At 51.9% G+C, this 12,121-nt stretch overlaps 1 protein-coding gene across 1 annotated transcript in view; it reads left to right on the top strand.

Annotated features, from left to right (window-relative positions):
- The window catches only part of AKNA (AT-hook transcription factor), a 52,915-nt gene that overhangs the window by 35,046 nt on the left and 5,748 nt on the right, over nucleotides 1–12,121 (top strand). Inside the window, 8 exon segments of the mRNA XM_036856104.1 lie at nucleotides 40–286; nucleotides 1,197–1,303; nucleotides 1,935–2,146; nucleotides 4,290–4,452; nucleotides 7,436–7,618; nucleotides 8,280–8,395; nucleotides 9,052–9,198; nucleotides 10,663–10,758. Coding sequence (XP_036711999.1) covers nucleotides 40–286; nucleotides 1,197–1,303; nucleotides 1,935–2,146; nucleotides 4,290–4,452; nucleotides 7,436–7,618; nucleotides 8,280–8,395; nucleotides 9,052–9,198; nucleotides 10,663–10,758 — 1,271 coding nt within the window.

Raw genomic sequence — 12,121 nt, 5'->3', positions numbered from 1 at the left:
CTAGGGCTCAGGGCCAGTGTGCCTCTCCTTCCCTGCCAGGGAAACCGTGGAGCAGATGGCATCTGTGAAGCCAGCAGACTTCCACGCATCCGTGGCCAGAGACAGGCACCTGCAGGGCCTGGACAAAGCTGAGGCAGCTCCTTCAGGCCCAAGCAGGCCCCCCCCAACTCAGGGCACCAAGTCTGCGGAGTCCCACCAGAGCAGTCTGACCAGCCTAGAGGGAAGTGGCATCTCTGAGCGCCTTCCACCGAAGTCTCTGTGCCAAGCTGGCGGGCCCCACCTGGAGGTATGCGTCTGCACGGGGCATGGGCTCAGAGCCTCAGGGCCATTCCCTGCATCTCCTGGAGCCTCCTGCCTCCAGGCCTTTGCTCAGAATGCCTGCTGCTTCCGCCCCTGCCACTCACAATCCTGCCCAACATTCAGGGCTTATGCCGTAGCTCCCCACACCCCCGTCCCTCTGCCACGAGCTCCTCTTTCTCCTCTGAGAGCTTGTGATTTGCAGGAATCACAAATCACTGTGGAAATGTGACTTATGTGATGGATCCTCCCATAGAAAAACACATACGTATGCATGTGTACACACTCACTCACACACACACACACACACACACACACACACACACACACACACACACACACACCTGTAGTCCTAATGAGCCCATGGTAAGGAGTCTGTACTCGACCATGAACTCATTGAGGGCAGGCACCCGTGTCTCTCTGTTGGCCATGTTTGCACCTTGCATTAGATGCAGTGTGTCGGAGGTGTGCAGTTTGATCAAGTTTATTTTCCCAATTCATCAGGCCCGGGCATTTCTGCAGTCAGGTAGGACCATGGTGTTCCAGGCCCAGCCCGGAAGCCGTGTGGACATGAGAATCCCATTCCTGCCACGGGACGTTTCTCCTCCTCTTTCTATTCTCAACTCAGGATATCTCTCAGTATCTCTCCCAAGGGCCCTGGCTCCCACTCCTCAGGGAAGCGGGACTTGCTCAGCGTCTTCTCGGGGCGTGGAGTCCCTGAGGTTGGCTGGGTGCTCGTGCTGCAGGACCCTCACACCCTGCGCCCGGCTGTTGGGAGCTGGGCCAGCCTGCCTGTCTGTGAGCCTCTGGAATGTAAGGCCCAGGCCAGGACTTGGGAAGGGTTTCCCAGTGTGCCTCAAGCACATTTCTCAGATTTAAAGGGACACTGTTTCTTTCAGGAGCCCTGGATGGCATCCCCCGAGACAGACAGTGGCTTTGTGGGCTCAGAAACCAGCAGAGTGTCACCCCTCACTCAGACCCCAGAGCACCGGCTCTGCCAGATCAGGTATCCTGGGGACCCCATCAGTGTCATACACCTGAGATAGCCTGAGAATCAAAGTGCCTGTGAGTTCAGAACGGGGACAGATGGCCTGGGCGTTCTCAGAGCCCACACTTCATCCCCCCAAGGATGGTTCATTTCCCCCATCTTATTGATAGAGGGGAACTAAGGTTCAGAAAGGGAAAGTGACTTGCCCAGTGTCACTCCGCCAATCATCGACAGACTGGGAAATAAATATTTGTTGAGCAAATGGATGATGAAATGGTGAATGGATAAGGTCTGTAGGGAGGGTGACATGACAGAGCCACCAGATAGAGTGATAGTCTCCAAAGCTGGATGCAGGCCCCTCGGGCTACCCAGGGCTGCCTGGGAAGGAAGGATCACAAATTTTATTTCTTTGTATATTATCTAAAAACTAAGTTGAGCTTTACAATTTTGTGTGAGTAGGCAGATGTACAGTTCTGCAGTTTATAAAGAAAATGCATGTATAATGGGGGTGCATCCTCAGAAATACTGTACTGCCAGGGGTGCCAAGTCCCAAAGGTCAGGAGTTCATGGTTTAGCATGTGGAGGGTCTTGGTGGCTGTGGCCTCCTTCTGTGTGACCTCAACGTGTGTCTCCCTCCATGGTCTCCCAGCACCCGAGGGACATTAGCCCAGTCTTTCACTCCGTCTGTGCCCCGAGATGCAACCTCCCACCGCCAGACCAGGGGTCTTCCGGTACCCAGAAGAGCCTCTGAGCCCATCATACCCAGGAGCCGAGCCCAGAGGCCCCCACCTGGCCAGGACAGTCCTCTCGGGCAGAGGGCACCCAGCTTCTGCCTAGAGCGGGCACTGGCGGCTGAGATGGGTGAGTGGATGCATCTGGGTTGGCCAGAACCTGGGGGTGGCTGGATTGCATGGGTTAAAAAAATCAAATCAATAAGAAAACTTGCATTACCCTTTAGATGCAAAATATCTTACAGGTTCATTGTAGGAAAATTTGAAATTGCTGGTAAGATGGACAAAAGGGAACAAAAGAAAAAATAATAAGCTAAAAACCATCACTGCTGACATTTTGGTGTAGAACCTGTGAGCTGTTTTCTTTGTCAATGTGTGTGTGTTTATTTACAAATACTTAAAACGGAAATGGGATATTATACATGAATGTTTAATAACCTCCTTTTTTTTGGCTGCATCGGATCTTAGTTGCAGCACACAGCGTCTTCGTTGCGGCGTAGGCTTCTCTCTAGTTGTGACGTGCGGGTTTTCTCTCTCTAGTTGTGGCACGCGGGTTCCAGAGCGCGTGAGCTCTGTAGTTGGCGGCACGAGGGCTGTCTCATTGAGGCGCATGAACTCAGTAGTTGTGGCACGCAGGCTTAGTTGCCCTGTGGCATGTGGGATCTTAGTTCCCCGACCAGGGCTCGAACCCACGTCCCTGCACTGGAAGGTGGATTCTTTACCACTGGACCACCAGGGAAGTCCCAATAACCTCCTTTTTTTCACTAAACACCGTGTCATGAACACTGTGTCTATAAAATCCGTGATTTCATTTTTTACCTTTAAAAAATGCATGTGAACTTTTTATTGAAATAAAACATACAGGAAAGAATATAAATTGATGAATTTTCCCGAAGTGACCACAGACCAAGAAACTCAACACGATTAGAAGCCCAGACCCCCCTCAAGCCCTTCCCAGTCACTCCCACACCTCCCAAAGGTAACCACTGTTCTCAGATTAGCTTTGCCTCTTGAGGTTCACCATTTAAAATATTTAAATTAAACTTGAGTTAGGGCTTCCCTGGTGGCGCAGTGGTTGAGAGTCTGCCTGCTAATGCAGGGGACATGGGTTCGAGCCCTGGTCTGGGAAGATCCCACATGCCACGGAGTGGCTAGGCCCGTGCGCCACAACTGCTGAGCCTGCGCGTCTGGAGCCTGTGCCCCGCAACGGGAGGGGCCGCGATAGTGAAAGGCCCGCGCACCGCGATGAAGAGTGGTCCCCGCTTGCCGCAACTAGAGAAAGCCCTCGCACAGAAACGAAGACCCAACACAGCCAAAAATAAATAAATAAATAAATAAAGTAGCTATTAAAAAAAAAACAAAAAAAAACTTTAGTTAAAAGTTTAATTAAGAGTCACAGGCAGTTGTAGGAAATAATACACAGAGATCCTTCCCCCAGTTTTTCCCAATAATAATATCTTGCAAAACCATAGAGCAATGTCACAACCAGATATTGACATGGATTCAGTCAAGACACAGAACATTTCCACCATCTCAGGGTCCCTCATGTTGCCCTTTTATAGACACAATCACCCCCTCCTTAACTCCTGGTAACCACTAATCTGTTCTCCATTTCTGTAATTCTGTCATTTCAAGAATGTTATAGAAATGGAATCGTATAATATGTAACCTTTTGGGATTGGCTTCTTTTTCACTCAGCATACTTTTCTGGAGATTCATCTAGATTGTTCCATGAATCAATAGTTTGTTCCTTTATATATTGCTGATTAGTCTTCCAAGGGCTCATTGTTTTAATGCGTGGGCCAGATGAGTGGTTTGTAACCTCTGGTCACCCATCCCTTTGAGAGGCTAGTTAAAGTTTTGAATGCTCCCCCAAGAAACATGCACACAGGCAAAGGTGTGACTAATTTCAGAGGGAGGTGGAGGCTCCGAAGCCAGTCCCAGAGCAACCTGGTGATGCACAGGGTCTGGGGGCCCTCGTGGAGGAGCAAGGGGCTCTTTGCAGGGGGAAGGCCCTGGAGACTTGGATCTGATGCCGAAATGGTGGATGGCGGAGGGAAATCTAGTTATAAACAGCTCTGCAGGCCCGCTTTGCTCCCAGCAAAAACCACACCTTCTTCCTGTTTTGAGGGTCATCGACCTCAAGAGGAGCTTCATTCGTGACCTCAGCCAGGCCCCATCTCGTCACCCCCACCACCCTTCCACCCGCACAGGTTCTCACTTCAAGGGTCCTCTCTGTGTGAACTCACTCTGGCCCCTTTCTGCCTCCCTAGTGGTCCCTGGCTCAGAGTTCAAGGGGCGAAAGCAGCTTTCTGAGCAGCTCCCCCACGGCGCGACAATCAGCCCACCCCCGACCCTGGCCCCTGCAGCAGCCGCTCCACCCCATGGGCCCGCAGAGACCACCTCCACCTTCCTCCGCACCAGGACGGGGCGAGAGTAAGTTGCATACTTGGGCGCCGCGGATTCAAGCTCATCATAGAGACAGGAGGGTGGTGCCCACGGGAAGCACGGGCTTTCTAGGGTCTCCATCCAGTGGCGGCTGTGCTGAGGCCAGACGGACCCAGGCATCCTGCCTCCCAGCTCAGTGCTGCTCCTGTGGGACGTCATTGATCTAGATTCTGAGGACACTTCTCCAGCCGGTGGGAAATGACCTAGAGGTTCACCTTGCTGGTGCTAAGACCCCTCTGCCCGTCTCCCAACATTTCCCTTCCAAGACAGGTCTGCACTGCCCAGGGGTGTGTTTTCTGCAGTTTACACATTCATTGTATGAAATGGGAAGGGACAGTTTTTTCAATTTTTTCTTTTTAATCCAAGTGCAGTTTTTCTACTGAGAAAGTTTTCTCCTCGCTTCATTAAACAGAAATGGGAAAAGAGGTTAGTCAGTCCTCTTACTTCTCTTCTGAGTAGCTTTTGGCCAATAATCAATCACAGGCCTTTGTTGGGTTGGGGTGTTGGCTTCCAGGCCTGAGTTTAGTAAGTTCACTCCTGCAGTCTCCTCTGATATCTGCAAGGGAATGAGAGGCTTATTTACCTACAGTATGCCAGCCCCCGGGAATACAATAGTGGGCAAGACAGTCCTTAAGCTCGTAAGGCTCACCATCTTGTAGGATGGACCAAGAAGCAGGTGGTTGCACCCCCAGTGTGATGGCACAAGGCTGAAGGACTGTGGGAGCACAGAGAAGGGGCATCTACCCCAGTCAGAGGCTTCAGGGAGGGCTTCCTGGAGGAAGTGGTATCAGCTGAGACCAGAAGGAAGAGAGAGGGCAGAATATCCCAGCAGAGGGAACAACATGTGCAAAGGCCTAGAGGTGAGAGAGTGCCTGCCACCTTTTAGGCACCAAATGCTTACTATAGCCAGATCCTCAAGTATGAGGTGGGGTGTTAAACAACAAAAGCAGAGAGGAAGACAGGGAGACCTGGGGGAGATCTCAGAGGGCCTCAAACACACTTGGTTAGAAGTTTGGATGATGGCTCTGCTCAGAAAAGGTGCTCACTGAATATTCATGAATGTAGAAAGTCTCATCTAAGGACAATGAGGGAGGCTTTAAGCCAGGGAGAGGTGTGGTTGGGTTCACGGTTTAGGAAGAATTCTCTGACCACTGTGAGGGTGAGAATAGAGGCCAGGGGATTGCTGAGAAGGCTGCCGCACCCAAGAGAGAGGTTATGGGGCCAGCGGGGAGGGAAGGGAGGTGCATTTGAAAAGAGATAATTAGCCATTGGGCCCACAGGACTTGGGAGTTGGTTAACTTTTGGGGTGTTCAGGGAAAGAGAAAGGTTTAGAATGACTCAGATTGCTGGCTGGCCAACCAGTTGGCTGCTGATGCGGAGGTGGGGAACCTAGGAAGGGGGAGTAAAATTGCAGGGAAAGATGACTTTTAAGTGCCAGCTGGCACTCAGTCACTAAAGGATTAGGTCAGGAAGACCGAGATCCTGATAGAAACAAGCCAGAGAGGACAAGTGACGCCTAAGCGGGTATTCCAAACCCCAGGCTCTCGTTCAGCGGCCTTTGGCCTGGACAGGGAGCCAGAACCGCCCCAGTCCTGCACCCACGGGGCCTCAGCCCTGCCTTTCATGGGTTAACTGGTGACCGGAGTTAGCACTCTCCTGCAGCCGCCACCCTCATGGTTTGCCTTGGAAACCCCAACAAGCGTTGCCCTGGGAATTGCCAGGGGAACCAACTGCCCTTAGACGCACACAGCGCCAGGCCATAGCCAGAGAGAGGTCTCCCGCCTCCTCCGTGCACCCATCTGAGAGCTGATGTCTGCTGAAGGTGGCACCAGGAGACACTCCCCCAAGAGTCCAGGGGCCACCAGGCAAGAACTAACCCTGAGGGGAGCCCTCAGCCCGGACGCTGGTCCGAACAGTAGATGTAGAGCCTGCATCAGCCTGGAGGACGGCCGTGCCCAGCCCGGACCCTGATGCCCCGTGTGTAGGGGGGTTTGTGTGTAGCAGCGTCTGGGTGGAATTGGCTGCTGCAGTGCCAGTGACGCCCTCAGAATGAGACCCTAGAGATTCAGGGACCTATCGGGGAGAAATGCAAACAGGATTTACTCCCAAGATGCTAGTGGCTCATGAGATACCTCGCCAGTCACAGGTTGCGCTGTGTTTGGGGGCTTCCCCAGGATGACAGCAGCCTTGCATGTGGCACCCCTGCAGCTTCCAGCCTGCTCACGTTCAGTTGGTGATGGGAAGCACCGTGTGTCTCTTTGTCCCTTCTCCACACACACACCTTTACTCTGCTCCCTCTTGGAGCCTGGAGGCCAGCTCAGTGACATTCTCTGAGCATCTATGAGGCCTCAGGGGTTGTGAGATGGGCAAGCCCGCTCCTTGCCTGCCAGGGGCTCACTGTCTGGTTGGGGAGACAGATAAACAAGCATCTTCCGCCAGGAGCAGGGAGCTGGGCTTGAACAACGTAGGAAATGTTTGGGGGAACCCAGGAGGGAGTGCTGAGCAAGGGCAGGAAGGAACCAGGCCTGGACAGATAGTTAGGGTTTCTACAGACTGAGGTTGGGGAAGGGGAGGGCAGCCCGGGGGCTGAGGCAGGTCAGAATTGAAATTTTAACGTGCACCTTGAGCCAATGCCCTCTCTACTCTGCATCCTCATCTCTATCTTGAGAATTGGTCACCTGTGTTTCAGAATGGTTACTCAGAGGCCCTGCATGCTAGGTTGGGTAAACCTCAAAGAAGGTTCTGCTTTGCTCACCAAATGTGCAGGGAGGGACATGAACTCAGAGGGGTGTCACGATATGTAGCGAGAAAAGCGGACACACGGGGAAGTTCGAGAATCCACTGATAGCAGAGTTGGACGATGCCTGCTGGAAAAGGACAAAGACCTGACATCCAGGCAGCACTCTGGCGGCGGCTGCAGCTATGTTCACTGTGCATCTGTTCTTTCTCCTGTCCCACCCCCCGACCCTAGCCAGGCTATCCGTGAGCTGCAAGAAGAGGTATCCCGGCTCCGTCTCCGGCTGGAGGACAGCCTGCACCAGCACCCCCAGGGCAGCCCGAAGCGCCCAGCGTCCAACTTTGACCACCCCGCCCGGGCCCGGGCCCGGGACCAGCCAGCTGATTCCTCAGCCACTTGGGGCTCCCATTATGGCAGGTGGGTGAACCCCAAACTCCCGCCCCTGTGCCCTGGTGGGAGCTGCAGAAGGTAGAGTTGGCCGACCTCTGGCTCTCCCCAGACATGTGGACTCAGGCACAACCACACCCCTCTCTCGCTTATTCACTCATTCATTCACTCTTACATTTTTTTTTTACCATGTGATATTTGATACATAGAAGAATATATTAAACATATGTGTTAATAATAAAGCATGATACAGTGAATATCCCTGAACTCACCACCCAAGTGAAGAGCTAGAACATTTTCAGGACGCTCACCCTCTCACCCACTCACTCAGCAGCTATTCACTTATGGTGACTTATAAAATCATCTTCAACTAACTAACTTCCGAGTATTTCTATTGGAGGGCACTACGTTAACGTTTTTTAATGGACGTTGTCTCATCAGTCCTTCCAACCACCCTCTGAAGTCATTGCTCCTATTATCCCCATTTGACAGATGAGGAAACTGAGGGGCAGAGAGGCTCAGAGCCATTTTCTATGAGTCTGACTCCAGAGTCTTTGGTTTTGACTTTCGTATTCTCCTCTTTCCTTATGTTATAAGCTTTTCTCTGGGTTGAGCTTCTCACTGATCATCTTTAAAGGCTGCATGAAACCTCATCCAGTGACATCATCTCTCTCTCTCTCCCTTTTGCTAGTAAATCCACAGAGAGATTGTCTGGTGAGCCTGGGGGTGCAGAGCAATCAGTCCCCGCAGGAAGGAGGCAAGCCAGGTCCTCCTTGGTGCCTCGGGAGGTGCGTCGATTGTCCCTGAGTAAGTGACCACCCGCCTGGACTGATTTTTGGAGGCCACAGTCTGGGCATGCTGGCTAAGTGGTCAGGGACCACAGCAACAGCCCTAGAGGAAACTTGGAGAAGGTTTCGGGTGTCTTTTTTAGGTAGTTGTAGTGCTCTGAAATACCATGTACTTCTAATGACAGCAACAGTATGCTATGCACGTACTATGAGCTGCGGTTTCCGTAAGGGCTTTGTGTATGTGTATCATCTTGCTTAATCTTCACTGCAAGATGGGTCGTATTATCTACGTTCTGCAGATCAGGACACCAAAGCCCGGAAGCACAAGGGACTTGCCTGAAGGAATATGGCTCTGGAATCGGTGGCCCCAGCTCACTCCTTTCTAGCTGTGTGGCCTTGGCCAGGTTGTTTACCTGCCCTGCGCAGTTAAACGGACAGCTAACAGTGCAGTGATAATAGCGTCCGCTCCTGGGGTTGCCGTGAGGGTACTTGACATGAAGCACGCCAAGCACTTAGCACAAGGTCAGGGGTCCGGATGTGTCAGCTGTGATTACTAAGGGGCAGAGCTGGGTTTAAAATCTAAGCCTGCCCCAGAGCCTGAACTCGTGACCCACCCACTCCCTAAACTATGTGACCCCACCCCCTCCCCCTCTGATGCCCCTCTTTCCACCTCAGGTTCCGAATCTGAGCCGACCTCCCCCAGGCTGTTCTCTGAGAGGGGCAAGACCACCGAGGACAATCCACAGGCAGCTCGGGATAGAAGGAGAGGAGTGGGTAGCACCGGTCGGCCAGAGAGGGTCACCTTCCGGGGCCAATACACAGGTGGGCCAGGAGGGGGCGCTGGGTGGGCATGATCCCCAGGGTGGTCTCTGTCCTGAGAAGGCTCTTCCATTTAGCCAGTGGGCCATTGAAATACTATCATTTTTTTATGAGTTGTGTGATACAAAAACATCAGGGAGTATTGTCTCTTTGAATCTGGGTGCGTTTGTTTATTCACTCAGCAAACAGTTTCTGAGACCTCTCCTTTGTCGGGGCCCATGCTTGGTTCTGGGGAAGCCCATTCAGCTGGTCATTCATGAAGCGGTTTAGGGAGAGCTTGATGTTTGCAGGACCTGGGTGACAAGGTGAACACGGAATCCCTCCTGGACTGCCTTAAGGTTCTGATTCCCCAGGGGGCCCCGTGTCTCACGGACTGGGTACCCGGCACATAGTAAGGCTTGAGGTGACACATAGTAGGATTTCAGAGTGCTTAACATTAAAACAAATACAGATACGGCTCCTACTTTCATGAATCTGACTGCATAGCAGAGAAGACCAGTAACAAATAAGCAATTATAGTAAATGTGTGAATTATAGTAAGTAAATTATAGACATGGCTCTCACCCATACCTCACTGGGAGGGAGGGCTGTTAACCTCAGATACGGAAGGCTGAGTGATGCAGAGAAGGCAGGAAATGAGATACAATGTCTCCCAACAGAGCAGATAGAAGCCGAGGGTTAGAAGTGAAAGCAGCAGCGCGTCCAGGGGCCCCAATGCAACACACACAGAGTATAAAGTGGGGACCCTGCACGGCAGAGGAGAGAGAAAAAGTAATTAATCAGGCAACATTCTGAAGGTCTTATCTGAGACTCAGGGATGGACGAGGCAGAGGATGGCAGGGCTGGGTGCAGACCCAAGACCCAACCTTCTGATAACCTTGAGCACTTGACATCTGCCAGGCACGGGGCAGGATACCTCACAGATATGACTCCATTCAGTCCTCCCAACAAGCCTATGAAACCCACAGTATGACTATCCCTATTTTCCAGCTGCTTGGAGCACAGAGAAAACACCACTGACTCCATGCCCAAGCCATTCTAATCCTAACCAGCAAGCCGGGGTATGGGGGAGTAGCATCACACTTTGTCATTGCTTATCATGTCTTCCTGTCCTGCTTTCCAATCCTGACTGAGCCTGCGTTTGTTGGTTGCTTCTGTATATCAAGAACTAGGCAGCTGGTCCCTAAATAGGATCTGAGATGAAACAGGAGTCTGGAGAGAGCTTACAATAAACAGACAAATAAATGCGTTTTTATGTAAATGTGTATATGTACATGCACACTTATATAGCTACATATTTATGCACATATATCACGTGTGTGCACGTGTGTGTGTGTGCATGAGAAAAAGATTGAGAGGGAGACTGTTAAACCATTTGGAGGAAGAGGAGAGATATCCTTATTCTAAATCGTCCCCAATTCTGCATCCACGCCCCGCTGACACTGACTGTTCTGGTTTCTTCCCCAGGCCAGGAGTATCATGTTCTGACCCCCAAGACTGTCCCAAGAGGCAGTGGCCCAGTCTCCTGTCCCCACTGCCGACCCGCTAGGACAGAGGATCCAGGTAGGGGATGGTACCTGGAGAAGCGGCCAAGGCTATGAGGCTGCAGCTTCTTGCCTTTGGCCTTGGGGGTGCAGTTGGGCCAGACATGGGCCACCCTGAGCTCTGCGCGGGTCAAGATACAGACAAGGGAAAGAGATTTTTTTTCTGGTCTTTTTAGCCCTCCCAGGGAGTCCTGCCCTCACATCTATTCCTCCAGGTGCTTTGCCTGAAGCCACTCTCCTTCACCTTGACATAGAGAAGCCATGAACGTGATTCCGGAAGGTCCTGATGCGGGGAGGGGTGCAAGCAGCAGGGGTGCTGGCAGCATTGATTGTCTTATCTCCCCTCTGTCCTCCCTCCACTCCTCACCCTTTCCCCCAAACCCAAGAGTTTAGTGGAAGAGCAGTGGGGAGAGAAGTGGCCTGAGAATACGGACACCAAGTTCTAGTCCCAGTTCTGCCACTGACACGCTATGTGACATTAGGCAAGTTCCTTAACATCTCTGAGCCTCAGGCTCCACATCCATAATGAAAGGTTTGGAGATGGTCTCTGAGGCCCTTTCAAGCAATAATGATGATAATGATGGAGCTGTCATTTATTAAGCCGTTACTATATACAGGGCAACATGCTAAGGGTTGTACAAACAGTAATCCTCACAACCCTATGAAGTAGGTTTTGCACATTTTATTACTATGTCCATTATGAGTGAAGAAACTGAGGCTCAGAGAAGTTAAGTAACTTGCCCAAGGGCACACAGCTTACAAGTGGTAGAGCCACGATTTGAACCCAGGTCTTTGTGACTCTAAAGCCCTGGCTCTTCACCACTACATTGCTGCGCCTTTGCTAGAGTCCCAACAAGCCTACCACTCATTCATTTATTCAGCACCTTCCCGCACTGGGCCCTGGGCCTTGCCCCTACCAAACTCTCAGCTAAGCAGACAAAACAGAATGGTCAGAACTGGGATGGGGGAGCACAGGGTGGGGCTAGGGAGCACATAACTCAGCGCGGTGGGTGGTGGGACTCCCCAGAGGGAGTGATGCTGAGCTGAGGCCTGAAGGAGAAGCAGATGGACCCTGGAATTCTCCCAGTTGTGGTGTTGAGGATTTGTACAGGAAGTAATCCTTTTGTACAGGAAGTAACCAAGATGCCCACTATCCTCCTGCTCACTAGGCCTCCACTGACTCGCCCTGGTACCCAGGAGCCGTTGTGGGCTGGTCCCACCTGGAGAATGGGCCTGTGTCACTGTGGAGGATGACCATAGGTACAAGGGCTCCAGTCGGGAGAACCAGGCTTGAGATCAGACGGAGGACCACTGCTTCCCAGCTCTGAGACTTGGCAAATTATTCAACCTTTTGGAGCCTCAGTTTCCCCATCGGTAAAATG

The sequence above is a fragment of the Balaenoptera musculus genome, chromosome 6 (genome assembly GCF_009873245.2).
Source record: "Balaenoptera musculus isolate JJ_BM4_2016_0621 chromosome 6, mBalMus1.pri.v3, whole genome shotgun sequence".
In the NCBI taxonomy this organism is placed as follows: Eukaryota; Metazoa; Chordata; class Mammalia; order Artiodactyla; family Balaenopteridae; genus Balaenoptera; species Balaenoptera musculus.
The sequence above is the reverse complement of the archived record's forward strand: the minus strand, read 5'-3'. Positions and strand labels throughout refer to the sequence as shown.